This window comes from Bacillus rossius, chromosome 14, assembly GCF_032445375.1.
Source record: "Bacillus rossius redtenbacheri isolate Brsri chromosome 14, Brsri_v3, whole genome shotgun sequence".
NCBI classification, from domain to species: Eukaryota; Metazoa; Arthropoda; class Insecta; order Phasmatodea; family Bacillidae; genus Bacillus; species Bacillus rossius.
Window position 1 is genome coordinate 20,019,938 of NC_086341.1, and position 20,511 is coordinate 20,040,448.

The window sequence follows — 20,511 nt, forward strand, 5'->3', positions numbered from 1 at the left end:
AAACAGACACCACTCGGATATATTAAGAAGTTTTCAAATCGCGTCGTTTCTTCTGAAGCCTTGCCCACCGCGCTTGCTAACGGGGTTGTCACAAATTGGCGCAAAACCAAAAAAAAAAAATCGAATGCGTGAAAGATGCGCGCAGGCGCAGTAACAAGCGGGAAGCAAGCGTTTGTCCGTAAAATACAGTATCCTGTCGCTTAACTCGTCTCGAATTCGAGAGTTCCCGAATGGGGCGCCAACAGTCGAACTTACGCTTGTGTCACAGTTCTGCCTTCAACGGGGTTCGCTAACAACCGCACGTGATTGGCAGAGGTCGGAAACAAACTTCACGTGTCGCTTCGCAAGTGACAGTTGGGAAATGAGTACAACTGGTACTTCTTTCGAGCAAATTTTTAAAAATATTATTGAATTTAAATTATTTTAACACATTGGTAAAATGTCTGTAAAATGCATAACTCGTATATAATCAACTGAAAAATATTTGTTTTTAAAATTCATATTTTTAAGGCCACCCAAAGTATGGAAAAATAACGATTATCATTCACAGTTTCATTGTGGCTGGGGTTTGAACTATAGGAGAAAAAAAATGTGATTTTAGTGCGAAAAGTAGTTCGTCTGTTCCAGATAAGTTGTTTACCTAGTTATAGCCCTTATGCCATGTAGGCTACGGTTATTGTATTAGTTGAACAATTAATTTACTAGCAGGAGGAAAATCTGGAATGTGGCGACTGGTAGAAGGAAACATGGCAACGATTAAATTAAAAAAATTTGTTAAGTTATATTTTCTATATTCGTAACACGATAATTCTTTTTTTCAAATCATGTCATACGTAATTGAAGTCTTTATGACAACTCCCCACCTCTTTCCAGTTTCGATATTTTTTTTAATGTTTATTATGGAGTTTAACGTCTATTCCTTGATGAATTGTTGACATCTTTGATTAACAGTTCTCACTTAATCATCACAACTTTTACGATTATTCCGAGCTAGTTATTTTATATCCATGAAAGAAAATTCTAATATTAGCCTCTATATAGCTACGGCTTTGTTTTGGTAACCGAATTGCCTAACTAAAATCATGTTATCCACTCTACGCACTTATACAGACAAGATTCAAATATTTATCAGCTGAGAAATTATTATGTATCTATTATTTCCTTTTAAAACAATTTAAATTAGTTATTATTTGTCTTATATTCGAATACATTAAGCAACTCTCCATCATGTATTTAAAAAACTGGGAATGGTGGTAAGGGGGTGGAAGAGGCTTCTGTCAAACGCTCCCATCCATCAGCTAAACTAGACACTTCACACCAGACAGCTGCGAGGTGGTTGCGTGAATACCTGACGTTGTTCACGTCAGGACAGATGACAGAAGACATGTCCAATACGAACAGTTTATCTGTTTAGTTCATTCGGTCCCAACATTATTAAATTTGTTTCTCCTAGAAGAACTACATATTTTTAATCCTTGTGCAGATTTATAGAGTTGGGGGGGGGGGGGGAAAGGTTTAAATAAAGCTCCTGTGCATAAAATTTCTTAAAAATTTGGTTTGCTGTAAAGTCGGTTTACGGACGATAGTTTAACGTGACAACAACATAACAAAACATTGATGAAATGATTGCATACTTTTATGAACAAAATTGAATCATTTTATTGAATTATCACTATTTTGTATGGATACAAAGAGGAAGTGAAATTAAATCTACAATTCAAATATGTTTATTACTTAAACGAAGAGATTTTTTTTTAACTATAAATTTTATACATGTTTGCTATTTAACTTCTTCCAATCTGTGTTATTCCGTTAAGGATAGGACGATGATAGGAACAGTACGAAACGAATGGGAGTGTTTCAAGTTTAATTTGCCTCGAAAAATGTCAAATCGACGGTTGTTCCAATCGAGTGGAAGAGAGATAGATGCGGCGCAAGCGTACAATGAGCGTAACGGGACACTTTTTAGTGCGTGCAGCCGGCGTTCATCGATTTATTAGACGTTGTCACGTCAAAAAGGGGGGATTTAATTATGTTTTTTAACAGGTAGGTAAATACATTTGTAAAATATTTTTTTGTAGTCTACACCTCCCGCCTGTGTGATCAGTACAGTAGAGCTGCCCGGCATTAGATGTCTTAGTGCATTGTCTTCCGTTTCCGCGATCTGCCATTCGTCTGGTAACACACACTTCTTTCTCCCTTTATCAACTCCCTTTTTCACTTACCTTCCGTTTCCCCGGGCCCGCCGAGAACCAGCGTCAGCAACAGGCAGAGACGCACCGCCGCCATGTCGGCGGTAACACGCGACGCGCGGAACACCGGCTCCCGCCTACAGCGACGGGCGAGCGAGGGCTGCCGGGAAGACACTGCCGACGCGTCGCATGGCGCGCGCTGACTTGCCCTGCGCGTGACGCGGCGTGACGTGACGTGACAACGCGCGCGCTCTCTCTCTCTCTCTCTCTCGCTCTTCGCGAGGACTGACTGCTGCGACGCGAACCCGGCGGCGGGCCGACTGCGACTGACTGTCGAAAGGGTGGGCGGAGCGCGGAAAACTGACGCGGGACCGGGAGACGGCGCTGTTACGCTCGGTGAGGGGCCCCTCCTCCGGCAGTTCCCTCCCACTCCCGCATCCTGCTTCACAGGCGCGCATGCGCGTTCAGCCCCCGTGTTTCCTTTCCTTCGTCGCCAAAGCGTGGACCAAGGAATTACAAGTAAACAGAGATTTCAGGCCATTTTTTATTTATTTGTTTATTTTTGTTGTTATTAGCACAGAGGCTAAAATAATCACATAAAAATAAAACATAGGTTTCATACATCCAATACTGACTACATTATAACATCGTATACATACAAAATCACCTTGGTATACATATATACACCATCCGACTTATAACTCCCTGGTTAAACCTAATTCCTCTTCTTTTTTTTCCCCCTCTGAAATCGTTCACTATCGATTATGAAACTACCAACCACACAGAATTAAACTTAAAAAAAAATTAATTTTGTCCCGAACAATATCAGGATACAGGATTTTTACGATTTATACATGTTAATAAATTATAGTCTGATTTTTTTTCCGTGCTTGATATCCATGACTAAAAAATAATAATATGTTCATAAGATTTTATTTGAAACTGAATGTGATTTTCGTTGATGGTCTAAAATAATGTTAGTTTAAACTAGTAGTTTCATAATACATAACCATATTTGGCTCCTCAATCGCGATGTTAATTTACGTAAATGCCCATCTGATAATATATACACTCAAAATGGCTTTATTAGCTGCAAATACCGCAAGTACGCAAATAGGAATTTATTGTTAACTATAGCCTTCAAGACTCAAATGATACATTCAAACTCACACAAGCTAACACAAATTTACATTAATGTTGGTATTCTAGCATAAATGTTTACCTAGGCCTCCAAATTCCTTTACATTTAGGCGCCACACATTATTTAGTAGTTTATCATCCAATTTATTATTTTAGATAGGTACATCAGACAGGCATGTGCAAAACACAAAGATATTTTGCGAGCGCGATTTAAACAAACAAGGACTCCAACCTGACGGTGTAACATTTGTTAAATCGCACCTTAATTTTAAGAAGAACGTTAAATAGTTTCCTTGGTACTAAGATGATGTATGAGTCAAAATAATCTTACAGGTATTAAAGACGTAAAATTACAGTTTATTCACTAATCACATTATTTATAATTATTTATAATTTATCTCTGAATGTGAATTATATTCTAATGTTGGCACATATGAATCGTCAGGGTACAATAAACACATCGTAGATCCACTCGTTGGTCAGAGCAGAGGATGTAGGTACACTATAATGCACTGTGAGCCTGTTTTTTTTAATTGTTATACGCCAAATAGTATTTGCTTACAAACAACTGTATATTACTTTTATTTTAAGGTTAAATTTTTTTTTTTCAGCTTTATGTAACCCTAAAATTTTAACTAATTTTAAATGTAATAAATATGGATTTTATTTAAAATCTTTTTATAGCGTTTTTCACGTGCGTTAATTGACTGAATCTTGCAATGGGGGAAGGATAATTTTAAACATTGGTTTGGACATAGGCAATAACTGTATGTCATAGAAAATACCACGAACTGACAAAGAAAAAAGTAACACATAACATAGACTCAAAATCAGCCAATCTCAAATGTTAAATGTATAGCAGCACAGATAATTCCGTGGAAGGGATTATGACACAGTGTACAGACAACGTCGAGGCAGTTACAACTACAGAGAATACAAATACACACAACCACCTTGGACAGCAGAAGCGACAAACAGACCAAACAGCGCATTGCATGTGTGGAATCTTGGAGTAACGAAGAAGACAAAATGGCGTAGTTATGGTGATCGGTTCGCAAGCTCCAGGAATCTAATTTTGTGGTTGAAATGTTCGTGTAATATGCTTTAATCCGATTTGTACTGCATGAAATGCAACACGGTCATAAGACCGAGCAACATTTACGTGAATATATTCAACCTGTATCGTGATATTAGTCAAATTAAACGCTACAAAGCCCTGAAAAATATTCAAGGATGTTACTCCAGCACATTCTAATAGAAGCCAGCATTGAGACATATTTTTTTTTAATAACGTGTATACTTACCTATTTTATAGACTTGCTATGTGTTTATTACATTTCAAATGTATGACATAACCGTTTTTATGTTCATCAAGTTTGCAATATTGCATATCAACCAAGAAGTAAAAATTTGAATATTCACTATCATTGAGTGTCCAATCTGTATGTACTAGTAATTATATTTTATTCTGTCAGTCAGAGTTTCCAGAAAATAATTAGGCCTGTTTCTCACATATGCGGTTACATTCGGTTCGGTTCATTTTCGGTTGCAACCGAAAACGAATGAAACCTCTTCACACATACACGGTTCTCATACGGAACATATTAGGTTTTTAAATTCTCTTCCGTACACTCTGTAGTGATCATGGAGAGAAGACAAGCTGTTGCCATGTTGTTTCTCTATAGAAAAAGTGAAGAAATAAACGAAGAAAGAAGACTAGATTTCATTGGGAGCACCCTCTCATCACATTAAGGCAAGAATTTTGAGCATTCTACACTATTTTCCCGAAGCTAAGAGAGCATGAAGACAATTTTTTTTTAACTACTTCAGGATGTCAACAAAATCATTTGATGAATTACACGTGAAGCTAAAAGACCGTCTTCAACGTCAAGTTACATTTATGAGTGAATGTATTCAACCTATTCAGATGTTGGCCGTAACTTTGAGGTAAGACAATACAAAAAACACAATTTTTTTGAAGAAGTCATTTTAATTTATATTTTTATAAAAAAAATTTATATAGATTGGTTTACAAACAGGTAATAATTTTAGGTTGCATTTGCAAGGAGAAGTGAAGTTAAATTGTGTTTTACAAATTTTTAAACCGACATTCTGAGCTCTCATTGGAAGAATAACTGTGGAGACAGTTCAGGCCAAGGTCGTGTGCGTCCACGTAGAATTTAACAGCCGTCACTTGTGACTGAATTTGCTGCTGGTAGGCCGAGACAGTGAGCTGTGGATTTGAGTTGGAGTTGAGTTATGCTGTATAGATGCGGGCAACAGCAGACAGTGATAGAAACCTTTCTGGGTGGTTCGACTACCGAGCCATGGTGATGCATCCCAAAGGCGTATTTCACCTTGAAGAAATTCATGCCCATGGAACGGAGTGCTTTAAGCTGTCCACATTCCTAGGTGGTGACCGGGCCCGAAATGGCTGAAGGTCGGTGGAGAAGCCGCGGTAGCATCAAGGCTATCCTGCTTCTAGGAATGCCTATCGGACTGCGAGGGGGTTCCCGGAGCTAAGGCCTGTAAACCTGGGCTATTGCCCCAGGTCGGAGTAGAGACCATGATAACTTCTAGGTCCTCCACTCTCCCAATCGGTTCGAGATTGCGGACCAGGCGTCACCGAAATTGGTATTGGCACGGGGTGATCCTAATGTGGAATAGGTTCCCCGCTAGGGTTTCCTTTGTCGGCCCAGGACCACAATTGGTGGCGGCCTCGCGCTAGGCGGTGGTGCCCCGTGTGCTTTAGGGGCAAGCACGAGGGTTCCCTAGCCCTGAGACATGCTGACGTAGTGAGCGACGGAGACAGCTCCGGTTTACCGGCCTGGATAGCCGGGAGAGGTTGGGTAGGCCTCCGCCGGACCGCAGGTTCGCTGGGTGATTGAGGAGTCCCAGCGTGAGGCGGGAGATCGGGGCAGGCACCAGAAGTGATGACAACTCCGGAGGGCTAAGGGAGCATCCAACTTTCTGGTCAGCCGAGTGGGGTAGGGGGCCGACGGTGGCACACATGCTGGGATGGGTAGCCTCAGCCCCTGTGTATAGCCAAAGCTCTAACGCCCTTCCTGGTTGCGTATGCGGAGTGATCCGCACCCACGCCCATGGGGGCCCCGGGGCGGCAGGGCCATGAGGCTAAGAGCGCCGGGTTACTAAAGAAAGGGGAGGAAACCCCTGTGACAGGCTTATGTATAGATGTACTAGGGACCATCAGTTGACTACGAGATGAAAAGGGCATCGGTAGAGTACTACATGGAGAGTCATATGGTGTATCCGATGTAGAAGGAACAGGATGCTTCCGCAGCCCGATTTTCTTAACAACTTTCAGCACCTCCATTTGATAATCAAGTGTGTCAAATTCATCGGATGTTTCAAGAGAAGGGAGTAATCCCCTGAAAAATTAAAGGTGCCTATATTGGTGTTTACTTCAGGGCTGCATCTGTTTCTAATTCAACACCATCCATTTTCCGTAATTTTTGATTCAGGTTTTTTGAAAGGTACAGGTTTTTCAGATGCTGCAGCATCACGTCATACGCTTGGAACTGACTGTATAGGATTATTTTGTCCAGGAATTGCAACTGAGATGAATAAATGTAGACTTCAGGTTTTTAAGTCCCTGCTCCCGATTTTGCCTTAGTTTTTGATTTTCGGTACGAGTCCCTCACTTGCTCCCACTTCTTCAAAACGTGTTTATCTTATAAAAAAAAACCAATAATTACAAGAACTATCAAACCCTCATTTGTCGTTTGTTTTTGCAATAACTTGCGTTACAGTATTTTAATCTAATTTCTCGGGATTTTGACTATAAGCAAGATCGTCAAAGAAGTTTGTTGTGCAAACTGGACGGAATTACGATTGGAAATCATTCCTGTTCCAGATAGAAGAAATGGGAATACATTTCCCAGCGATTTGAAACTATAGCAAATTTCCCAAATTTTTGGGCGCCGTTGATTGGAAACATAAGGATTGTCAACCCTCTCAACTCGATGCATATCTTCTATACGGGATAGTCGTCTATAGTTCTGATGGCAGTATCTGATGCAGAATACCAGCTGATGCAGAATACCGATTTGTTTACGCTTATGTTGGAGTGTATGGGAAGGCCTACGATTCTAATGTTTTTCTAATCTGTGAACTGGGGAGATCCATCATTAACGGCATCGTGGATCTACATGAGGACAAGTGTCTTCCAGACACACCAAACCCCAAATTGCCTTAATTACTCATAGGAGATGATGCTTTTGGCTTACATAAGCATCTCCACAAACCGTACATTGGACATAGTTTGACAGTGGAGAAAAGTATCGGCAACTATCGTGTGTGCAGAGCTCGCAGGTACGTGGAATGTACTTTTGGAATACTTAGCAACAAATGGAGAATCTTCCATCGCGCAACTAACATGGATCCTGTCTATACTATGTATGTAGTGAAGTCTTTTGTAGTTTAGGACAATTTTGTACGAGACCGAGATGGTTTGTTTTGGATTGGAGAAAACGTTGTCCATCTCGGGTTTTGAAGATGTCCCGTCGGGTGAAATGAGAAGATATCAGGCAATAATGTTTGCCAAAAATGTAAGAGATGTGTTGAAAAACTACTTCATGTCTGAAGTGGGTTCAGTGAGTTGGCAATTTTCTGATTTAATTAGTTAATACAAAAAGCGGTGTACTGAAGTACATAATTTGATATGTATTTCGGTAATTATCTAGAACACTCATCGCCCCCCTTACTGTGCATTTACCGCTCATTGCAGGTCTATAGTCGATTATTCATTCGATATTATAAATCGATAGTATGGTATTTTGTATAACCTATTCAAAAAAATTTTGTTTACTTATCAAAACTAATACTTCACGTTTTTAATCGATTATTGTAAAATAAAATGTAATCCCTAGTAATATTATAAATGTTAAATTGTGTTTTTTCAGTTTGTTGGTTTATCCTTCCTTCACACAGCAACAGAGCAACGGATTGACATGATATTTGTTGAAGTTCTACATCTTAAGAGGTAAAATATTTTAAACATGGTTTCAACATTCAAAAATAATATATTCTTAACAAATCAAACTTAATTTTAGATATATGCAATTATTAATAAACATACCTGTAGAATCCTTTTCTTATTTAATTTTCTCCTCAATATCACCTATTAAGTTGTAACATAAGATAATATTATTTAAAAATATTAAAAAGTTAATGAATCCACTAAATTACTTTTTGCAAGATAAATTTACATTCAACAAAAATGTAAGTTTATTATATTTATCTGCGATAAAAAAATGAATCGAATGAGTTTAGTTTTATTTGGTTAATGGATATTGCCATATTTACTTAGTTCTGAATTTTTACATAGGCATCCCTGTGGGAAAAGAGGAGGTAAAAAATTTGGGTATTTGGTTTAACTAATACTAATTGTAACTAAGGATCAACCAATAGGTTGGATAATAACAATTATATCTGTACTGTACATTAAAAAAAATGCGATTGTATAAAATATCTTAAAATAATGTTTTTTTTTATAATCACGTGAAATTATTTATTATTCTAAGAATAGCTTTCACCATAGAAAAATAATGTGTTTGTGTGAACGTTGGCATGAACTTAATTAAAATTAAATATGTGCATGGCTAAAAATTAGTTTAAATTGTCTTCGTAATGAAATGAAATGGAGGTAGGTGTGATGTCATCAATGTTGAATATATCCTCGAACACACTAAAACAGGAGTTAAAAAAAATCAGGATACTTGAAAAATAGGCTACTTATAATTTAAAAGGCTTACGCAATACCACTTAAGAAAAAACTTATCAAACTGTTTTGTTGTAAATTAAATATTCTGTTCTCTTCCAAATTTATTGTGTCTTAACTTTTAAATCATTTCCTTTTAAATTTACTCAAAATCGCGGTGAGTTCACCAATTGTCCTAATGTAGATCCTACGTCTCATATTCGATAAAAATGAATTTTTCAATACCTACTGGATTACCATTTGTTATGTGACGTCAAATGTATCATAGTCCTTGACAATTTCGACACAAACATGCTTCCTGCGTCTTAAATTCATATTTATATTTTTTCACAGTTTTGTTCCTGCATCACTGATTTGGATTGCCCTGCAGGGAAAAAAAAGCCGTTCCACATCAGCGTCAGGTTAACGGCTCATACCTATCAGAAAATCTGCGACACTTGAAAAATATATAGATCCGCTCGCTTTCAGGTCAAAATAGAAACTGAATCACGTGTGTGTAAACGCGTTGATTGCTTTCTGTTCCCTGTAAACGTGTTCGTACCTCACAGAAACCCCGATGAAACCTGTTCGTGTCGAAGGAGTGTTCGGTGCTCTATTGTTGCTGTTAGGTACCGAAAAAAAACCCTACTGTTGCTGTTAGGTACCGAATAGAAACCGAAGTACCGTTTCACACTTGTCGGCAGCGACCGAAAAAAAAAAAAAAAAAACCGAACGCAACCGCATATGTGTGAATATTAAGAAACTTTCGAAACATACTGAAATTGCGATATCCTTATCCACGCCAATTTTTTTTTAATGTACAATTATACTACAATCAATAAAGTAAATGGACTTACTTGTTTTTACTCCTTAATGCATTGCGTATACTTTCTCATCCATTTACACATTCATATGCCTATAAGCGGGTTGTGACAGCTGGTTGAGTGGTGACAACATAATACTTAATTAAAATATTAATTAATTATGAGATAAAATAGTTATTTAGGTTTTTCCTTGCAAATACGATTTATTTATTTTACTTTTTATTGAATTATTTTCTGTGGTGAGCTTAAGGCTTTTTCTACCACTTAAATGCACGAATATTTACAAATTACACGTAAAGTGATTAAGAAACTAGACGTGTTTACCTATGCTTACCCAAATAAAAACAATAACCGATAATACTGAAACAACTTACAAATGCAACACAATACAAACTAAATTAACAATAACAACTAAATTAACAAATTCCTTTTAAGTAAAAATATTTAAAAAGAAAATTGAAACAAAAACTTCTAAACATGAAAAATATTGTCATTACTGCAGACATGTTCGATAAAGAAGAAAAGAGTTTAAAATCTACCAAATTATATAATTTTATCTGCAATAAAACATTTTTTATGATACAAATTTTAAAAAATTATCATAATTATCCTAAAAAAAATACTGGTACATTTTATAAACTATGTAACTTCCAACATATTTTATAATAATAACTTCCATAAGAAGAGAACACTTTCGTGAGCTAACAATACGAAAGGAAGGAAAAAAAAGTTTCATTTTCTTCCACGTTGCCTCTTTTGTCAGGCAACAGATTACACGTCAGTGGGTCGGGAGGAAATATACTTTTTTAAAAATGTTCCCGGGTGTTGACGGGGAAAAGGCAAACGCACCGGCGGCCGCCCGGCGCAGAACAATTAGAAGTAATTTAAGAGAAAACGCTCTTCTTTTGTCCCCGTGCGCGGAAGTAGCCCGGCCGGAAGAAATGGCGCGCCTTGTAATTTGCAATTAAAAGTTGTTAACGCGCCGTCGGACAGCCCGCTGAGTGCAGATAGCACGTCGCCGCGCGGAATTTTCCGCCGCCGTCTCGCTGTTAGACCCCCCTGGAAGCCGGTAAGACGCCATGTTGGTTTCAACCGCATTCGTGTTCAAGTGTAACCACAGCGTTGCCATCTGTGGCGGATGGCGCGAACCAAAGTACGCAAAGCCAACGGTAAGCTTTACAGTATCGAATTTTTAGTGACTTTCAACAAGATGGTCAGTATTTTATTTTTAAAAAAAAATTCCTTGTCAAAAATAAGGTCAAATCTACTATTAGTTTTTTTTTTTTTTTTTTTTTTTAACTAATTTTCGCTTCTATCGAAGCCGTTTCATTTTACAGTTTAAATTTTTCGCTCTGCAAATCGAATGATTCGATAGTCTACGCAGCTGCTACGGCAGCGAATTCTAGCGGCGGATGCGGGAACTACTTGCTAATCGCGTCCAGAAATGTAGTTAAAAAAAATAATTGGCGTGCGTATTTACCACTCTCGACATTACCTTAAAGATTGCTACGTTACGAAATTTCTTATTATAAGTGTATTTGCAAACATGAGATAACGTGAATTTTCTCGTTACTTAGGTTAGACGTTACACACCTCTGGTGGGTGGTGACAGACTTGCTTGTATTTTATAGTTTTATATTGCATATTTTCTCGAAATTTTACTAAAAAGGTGAAGAAAAGGAGGAAAATTTTGTTTTATAGAAAAGAAAAATTTAAATCTCCACAGAAAAATAAAGAAAGGTACGAAAATTATTTTCAATAATAGGTATACATGCATAGGGAGTAAAGTTGCGTGTTTTTACTTTATTTAATTTAAGTGGGTGAAATTAAGTTTTACGATAATAATTCATACCTTAAGAGGGAGGTAATAAACTGAGAACGAGTACTAGGCCTATACATAATTCGTTTTTTTAGTAGCGTCTTTTGACTTTTTTAATTCGCGCCTAAAGGAGTGAAAAGGAGATGGATTAATTGCTTTAGTAATAAATCATTTCACCAAGAAACTCAAGCAGGAAGTATAAAACTAAGCAAGAATAACCTAAATAATAAGTTTGGAAATATATTTTTAATTTTTTTTAATATTTAACCATGAAGGGGTGGAAATGCTTTTTTTTGTAATATTATAAAAATCATATTTATTAAGAGATTGGGAAATATTATTTTTCGGTATTATTTATAAACATACCTAATAAACTTACTATTTTGTTTATGGGGGAAGAGATTTCAATAAAAGACTACGTATTGCAGTCGTTACTAACGTGTGACTTCTGAAATGTCAGTATAGTTTTCAGTTGTTCCTAGACCCCAAAAAAAATGTCATCTGGATATTTATACATACATCTACATCAAATTTTATGGACGTTAAATTTGCTGTTTTTTTGCATAAATTATTTATAAATAGATAAATTAAAAGAGAATTTAATAACCTCAGACGAGATTATAAATGGGAAAAATTCTTAACCAAGGTAGCTAAATGGGTGAACTTTTTTAAACTTCAAAATCGCTATAGCTCTTTTAACATGAAATATATTGTAAGATCTATGATTTATATGAATTCAAACATTTATATTAGTTTTATAAGCTAGATGGTACATAATGATTAGTTTTCATAATACTGGCACAAACTTCGCACTTGCACCGGAGTAGAGTATTTTTACATTAATGTTGGCACTAGAGCTCAGGTTTGCTTGCTTAAAACAACGGAAAATATCCGAAAAGCGAAAGAAGTTAGACATTTGTTCCTGAGGAGGAGGGATAGTATACGAAATGTTCCATTTTGGTTCAAAAATAACATATCCATGTCATCTATAATCGAATTTATTTTAAAAATTAAGCTACGCATTTAATTTAGTTATTGTTTATGAAACTTGCATTGAATTTCATTCTGCACATCCAAGTGCAGGAAGCATAAAAATGTGTTATTCTAGGATTTTTTTGTTTGAATTTTAATGAAAGTAAAACAAACCGTAATGTATTTAACACTAACCGATGATTAATTTTAAAGCGGGTGAGAAATTTGCTTGTTTAATTTGTACATTTCGAGTGACCCGATTAATTGGTTTTGTAGGTGATAAACCTTTAAAAAGTAGCCATCAACAAAATGTAGTTCTTTTTATTTATCAAAACTAATTCTTCTGTCATATGACACTCGCCAAAATTGTATGATTTTGGTAAGCATAATAATTGAAAATCTTGTGAAATTATGTTTGATTCTATAAAATTACAAATTTACAAATTTACACATTTGTAAATATTTATATTTATTTTATTGTTATCTCCTTGTGTATATCATTAACAAAATACCACATAGAAATAATACAATAAGACATAGAAAGACACACAAGACATACAATTAGATACACAAGACAAACACAGTTTACATAGATGTAAGAGACATGGTTACATAAACTACTTAAAAGATATCTGGCAACCAGAAACAAACTAAATCACATGTTATCAAGATCATACAAGCAACAAAATATCACAAACTAATCTAGCTACATGAAGATCAATAAATTCCAGTGTTTCCGTCAGTGATTTTAGATAGAACAGCCCTAAAATTCAGCAATTTCTCTTTCCTCAGAGCAGTCCTTTACTCAAAGCAGTCCCAGTTTTTTTTTTTCAGAACAGTCTCTATTTCCTTAGAGCAGTCTCTCTTTCCTTAGAGCAGTCGTTCTTTACTTGTATCATTGCATTTTTACTGTGAGCAGCTTCTTTTTACTCCGAATCAGGGATGTTTATTTTCAAATAGGCCTATGTTGTTTCTGTCGCTTCGAAACCCAATAAATCGTAATAAATATTTCTGTAATATAATTGTTTTGATTTAATAGTTACTTTCACAGATTTTGCAGTGATTTTAGTTGATTTTGCAGTAATCGATTTTTGACTATACTATATTTGTTGCGATCAGGAGATAGTTAACTAAAGTTTCAGCCTAAAGTATTTCATTTTTGAAATAATTATACATGTTTACTTTGCTTCTGTGCGTGTGAAAGAGAGGATACTAACATTTATGGCTTCTCCGGACCTGAAAGCAGAATGACATTAAAAATATAACATAGACATCATATCGAGTGTTAAGTAGTTTGCAATGTCAACTGTTAATAAAGGAAACACTTTAATAAAGTGATTTTTATTTAAAATTTTCTTTTCGACCCTAGTTTAAATTACACGCAAATAAACACTAAAATATTACTGTAAAAATGGAAGTCATAAACTATATTCATCTCACTTTTAAAAAATTATGTGTTGATTCATTAATGCAGAAAAATTTTCAGTTCATTTTTTGGTTTAACAGTCACGTTTTTAGATAATATCATTAGTTTGCCAGCGGATGGATATTTTTATTAATATTAACCATGGGCATGATATATTGGTGAAATAAAATATGGATTAAAAAATCTATGTGACAAAAGCATATTTCATGGTTTTAACACTAAATGACACTTTATTTTAAGAATTCGAAAGATGCCCATGTATACTTTGAAGAAATATAATTCCCATTGATATGCGAGATATTTGTGTGTTAGGTTAGGTGCAGAAAAAACTTCGAAAATTATTTTTTTATTAAGATATTTCAGTTAGGTAGGACTGTAATCTAATGCTGTCGGTTATAATGTTTATTTAAAAATGAGTATATATAGGCCAACCAAATAATTTGACGTATATTTGTATAGAGTCAGAAGAGACAAACTGGTTGTAATGATTACAGTTAAGTGTTCCGAAATTTAATATGTATGATTTCATTTCTGCTTATTTTAATGTGAATCCTTTTTTATGACATATTTGTCGTCCTGCAATCGAGTTAACAGTTTTTACTAGTTGTAAAATTGTTCGCGTAATTTGCTGTGTCGCGTCGCGAGATGGGAGTGTTGTGTGCGAAGACAGACAGTGAAATAGAAGAGTGACGACAGGTGGGTTTTCGTTGTAAATTTATGTTTGAAACACGTAAAATCGATAGTCCATTCGCAAATTCACCGAACGTTTTCTTACAATTACGAATATGCTTGGATAATTTGTAACCAATATTCTTGGAAATTTAAAGTGCACATTTTTAAATTATAAACGTTTGTCACGCAATTTATTGATGTGAAACATTTTTTTTTTTTTTACAATCGGATGAGTAGTATCGGAATCACAGAATAACAGAAGTGAGTAGGTAACGGAGTGGACTTATGTAACGAATGTATCCAGTATTGCTTAATGGCACAGGGTTTAAAAAAAAGTTTTAAATCAAAACATTTTTACAACCACTTACAGATGGAAATAGCAATGCTTGTTTTTTTATACTTTCCAATACTTTTGTAAACTCTCAAAATTTTCCATTATTTTGCTTACATTCGCATTCTTGTGCATAATGTTTTCATACTTACGCATACGTTCACATAATTATGCATACATCTGCATACTTTCGCGTTCTTTCGCCTATCGTAATTAGCAACTTCAAAATTCTCAACTCTGAAGTTGAATCCGGTGTCAGCACTAGAATTTCGACAATTTCTGTACACATTTCCAACAGGGTCATGTATCATATTTTAGCTATCACACACCCATTAGTTCCTTCTCAATTTCCATTGAAGGCATGGAAAGACAGTAGTAATTAAAGACCTATTTTTTCAGTGCATGATCACATGTGTTTCAAAAAAAACTAGCGCACCATAAAAATAATCACTAAATTTTTTCTGTGAAGTTTCACTTCAAACGCGCATGGGAACCAGGCACAAATGTTTTTTTTTATATATTAATTCATTTTTTGTTGTTGTTGTGAACGAGCCCTTCATTTCATTGGTCTTCCTTTAGTAGCGGTTTCTCTTGAAGAAAAACAGGGTCGTAGTAGGCTTCACAGATCTTCGCTTTCAGAGCAGTCCCACAACGTTACACTCGGCGAGTCGAGCGAAAATAAATAACACGAAGTGGAGCGCAGAGACCACGCGCGCACACACACACACACACACGGGGGGGGGGGGCAGATGACCCCTAAGCCCCCTCCCCTACTTCCTTCCTTCAATTTCATCCCCCATACACCCTCCCCCCCCCCCCTCGCCGGCTGGGGCCACGAGCATAATCCAGGGCCGCATTAACCCTTCCAAAACATTTTTTTTTCTCTCCCTTTTCCCGCAAGACGGCCCCAGCCACGGGCTCTTTTCAATTTATCCGTCGGGGCGGACTCTAAAGAGCCCGGCAATTAGAGGCGCCAGTAACTTCCGTCGCCAGGGCTGGACGCCCTCGTGGGTCGCCTTCGCAGCAAGGAAAAAAAAAATATATATATATATATATACACACACACACTAGAAGAACCCGGCAGACTTTGTCCTGCCAGAGTTTATTTATTTACCCATATATAACTAAAATTAATTTTTTATACGTAATGTAGAACCTATAAAGCGTTTTGAAAGTGTATTTTCATTTTTAAACTCACTCACCAATTATTACCAATCACGGTTCACAATCACCATCTGTTGTCATCGAGGATTGGTTGAACGGATATAGAATTTTATGTGCTGCAGTGCCGTCTAGTGGCGAGTTATAGCAATATCATTAGCGTAAAAACCTCCTCCATGAAAAATCACACTTCGATGTGCCGATGTTCGTGGTTTTCGGTGAAACGGTGTCGGTTTTTATCAATGTCACATATACATTACTTCCACAAAATGCCGTACACCAAGAGCTAAGATAGAACACACAAAAAAGACACCAAAATTAACTATATTATCAGTTTTATAAAATAAAGGGTCGTTAGGTAAGGGCTGGGCTACGTTCGCTACAGCATGCGCAAGCGCAGACGCACGGGAGTTGAATGTGCACAAACTGATAGCGGCTGTCACATTGGAGAACAGCGCACCCACATTAATACATCACTGCGCGTCGACGAACTTCCAGCATATCTGTGTACCGTGCGCTAACATTTACGTTTGCGGCCAATCTGCGTGCACTACGTCAGCGGCACAGAAAAAGTGATGGCTGTTTTGATACGCGCACTCCATAGATAAAGAGAGCAAATAATGCGATGCTATGTTTGTTTGCGAAGAAGTTCTTTTGTAATTTATTAAAAACAAAACGGTGGGATTAAATGCTTCAATAAAGTTTAAATCTGTCGAAATTCGAAGTTAATTTAAAACTGAAAAAAGTCCACAGAAATGAATGAGGGATAATTCTGTTGTGAAGAATGATTCAAAGAGTAGTGTTGTGTGCGGATGTAGTTTTCTCTCGTGTGCTTTGTGTGCTGTGCGTGCTGTGCGTGTGTTGTGGGCTGTGCTTGTGTTGTGTGTTGTGTGTCGTATGTCGTGTGTATGTGTGCTTTGCGTGTGATGTGTGCTGTGCTTGTGTTGTGTGTCGTATGTCGTGTGTGTGCTGTGGTTCTGCTGGGTGTGTATCTCGCGAATGCAGCTAAAACTTATCGGTAGAAACCTGCAAAATTCGCGGATTAAATGACTTCCAGGATAGACTCTACTACACTCTACACACTCGGGCAAATGCCACCTGTTCATTGGCTGCTGACTTGTGAGTCGTCTCGACCGAGTGTCTGTGATTCGACACTTCTATGTGTGAGGGTCTCTAATTGGCCCTCATTACTCCAGATTAACAGTGAACCAATGACAGAAGCAGCACTAAGGTATAATTATTTGAACTGTAGCATATCACGAAATGAATCCGCGAATTTGGCAGGTCTCTTCTTATCGGGCTTTGGTAGTGTTTGTTCGCACCGCCGCTGCATGGCGCTGCCGTCGAGTTTGCGGATGCGGAAGAGAAGTGCGGCGACATTCACTCAGCGATGTGACTGACTGGAACGAGCACCTGAGGTTCAGCTGTGCGGTTTAATATTTGTATCCAGGATGAGACTGAATTCGACCGACATGATTCAGTTCCAGGTTCACCTCGAAAAAATTACGTTGAACGCATACATACGACTTAAGGGCTCCGCCTACCGGGGCACACACACGGTGCACAGGAAAAACAACGCGATTTCAAAACTACTCAAGATATCCGAGTGGGGCGGGGCTTATTTATGAACAGCTTTTAAGAGTTCGCTGAAGGTCGAAAAGTACTTTTGATTTTGGATTAAGTTTTTAAACTGTAATTTTGGAAGAGTTAAAATTGCTAAAAAGCATGTTTTCAGAGTAATATTTTGGCATAAAAAAAGCAGTACAGATTCTTGAAAGCACTTAAGGGACTTTCATTACACCTATATCTTGATTTCTCCTCCATATAATGTCACGGTCCCCGCTCAAATTTTACAGTTGTCCTGTGATGACGAGAAGACTGCGCGCCAGTTCAGAGCATTGTACTTAGAGGCTATACCGCGCTAGAAGCACCAGCGAGCGTCGCGCTTATCATCCCGCCTCACTAACACACATACACCCCTGACGAGGCGGGCCCCTTAAGAGTGCTTCCCAATACTACTTTACGTCTTTGAAGTCGGGGCTGAACAACAAATTTTTATTGTAAATGATAGAGAAACTATATAAAATGGACCGTTGTGCGTTTGTCTTCATCATAACTAATTGAATATTTAGTAACCACCGCAAATTTTATCGCTGTAGCTAAATTACTTCATTGAAATAATTGTGTATATTAACACGTTAAAAAAAAAAAGTGTGAGAATAAATGTGTTATCCAATAATTTTAATGAAATAATTTTGCTACCGCGACTAAATTTGTTGTGGTTGCAGTTGCCAAGAAACAGTTTGTAATACTACAAGTAAGATATTGTAAATTTGTACAACACATGGCTGTGGTTATTTTTGCATATATGAAATACTTTTTTAGATGAAACTGAGTATTTATTATACGAAAATTGTCTCATAATGTTATATTTTAATTGATGTTCATTCAATCATTTTTTAAACAATGGAAAATATAATGAAATAATTAAAATTTTGACTTTATTTATTTTTACCGTGCTTATTTATATGCACAGTTAATACAGGAAAGTAATTCAGAGAATGGTTTACAAATAACTGTAACTATCGGAGGAACTGGAACAACACAAATCATAAATGCCTGGGTAATTTTGTGAATCGCAGTATTACTGCGAAAACTATTTTGTAGTGGTACAGTTTTTTTTTCTTTTAAATGTACAAATTTCCAAATATCTGTAAGTATACATGAATATTCCTGTTACATTTACAAAAACAAAATTAAACCGTACACTGATTTCACTGATTGTAGTATATTAATGGTTGATGACGAATCACTAAACAGCTGTAAGGCTGGTACTTTACCCCAGACATTTCCATGGGGTGAATAACAACGTCGAAAGCCAGGGGCGTCTCCAGGAAGACTTTTAGATACGAAGATAGGATGCGCTGTCAAAACATTACGTAAGATAATTTAGAGATAAAGCTTGGAATATTTACAAATTTACTATCTTAAATAACTGAAATTTTAATATTTTCATGCAACTTTTGTTGGAAAAAAAAAATTGAGTATTGTAATACGCTGTACTTCTGACACACCAAATTGAAGGTGCCGAGACGTTATTTGATTCGTTGTAACGTAACGAAAGTGAAACTGGAAGATTTATCTTGGGTAGGGGATGTGAGAGAGGATGGTGTCAGGTAAGTGATCGCGCTTTTCGCTTGCCGAAGAGGTTTCTAGTGGATGTTAGTCATAGTGTCCTTCAGTTGAAACAACCAACAGGTGTTTCTCCAAGATCTTCCCATTGATTTGTTGCAGCTCTGCATGCTAAGCCCTAATATACAACGAACTAACGCGTTTTACAAATTAACAATTTATTTTGCCCCTCAGATTTTAGAAACCATAGGTTACAAATAACGGTCACAAAAACAAATAGTTCAGGGCCTTGTACAGTTTTTAGTTCGTGCTAGAATAATCCCTAACCGACCTAAGTATCTGCCACTGTTACTGACGATTTTTTCGATCCCACCTCAATGTTGCTGTTTTCCGGGCGCCTGCGACGATGGGTTCGTTGCGGCCGAGTTGCTGCTGTTTACGACGTTCCTCTCGGGCGGCACGTCTGGGGCGGTGTGTTCTCGGCAGGTCTCTCCTTCCAGTGCTGCCCTGGACGAAGCTCCTCGCGTAGATATGCAACAACCAGGATACCCATATGCTTGTTCACCCCCACGACACGACCCGCCGTCCTGTGGAACTGCATGGTTCCCGGGTCACCTGGTGTATGCTGCACGACGTCAGTTCTGATCTGCACGAGCCATGTCACAGCCATTCCCTGGTGACGGTCCGTGCGCGCCGACCCTTGTCCATCACTCGTCAGCCCTACACCGCAATTCTGCCGGTGACCTCCCGAAGTCGTCCCAACACCACTTCGTCCTTCCGCCGTCGCTCCGCCACCAACTTCTCCCCTACATGCCGCTACAATAAGGCCCGGCCTCCGTCAGACTGCGCATGCGCCGTAGCCACCCGCCTGCTGTCACTGGTCCCACGTGACGATCAAAACGGAAGTTATCCGTTTTAATGCTCAGTCCTGTGCAAGCAGCAGGCTCTGGTCTGCCAGAGGATCGAAGCTAGGACCTCACTCGCGAAAACCCGTCTCACTGTGTGCCTTACACAGTCTAGCTACTCTACGTCTTAGTTTCTTAACGCAATTTCCGCACCGAACTCACATCGTCTCTGCCTGCGCAAACCGTCCCATCTTCTGACGTAACGCACACCACGAACC

The 20,511-nt window shown here is 37.6% G+C and overlaps 1 protein-coding gene across 3 annotated transcripts in view; it reads right to left on the minus strand.

Moving 5' to 3' along the window:
• Positions 1–20,511, minus strand: part of LOC134538701 (lachesin-like) — a 510,913-nt gene that overhangs the window by 291,684 nt on the left and 198,718 nt on the right. Inside the window, exon 1 of one of the 3 annotated variants that reach the window (XM_063380137.1) lies at positions 2,226–2,442. The exons of the other annotated variants lie outside the window; for them this stretch is intronic. Coding sequence (XP_063236207.1) covers positions 2,226–2,289 — 64 coding nt within the window. The 5' untranslated portion in view covers positions 2,290–2,442. Of the gene's footprint in view, positions 1–2,225; positions 2,443–20,511 lie in introns of those variants that run through there. 3 annotated transcript variants of the gene reach the window in all.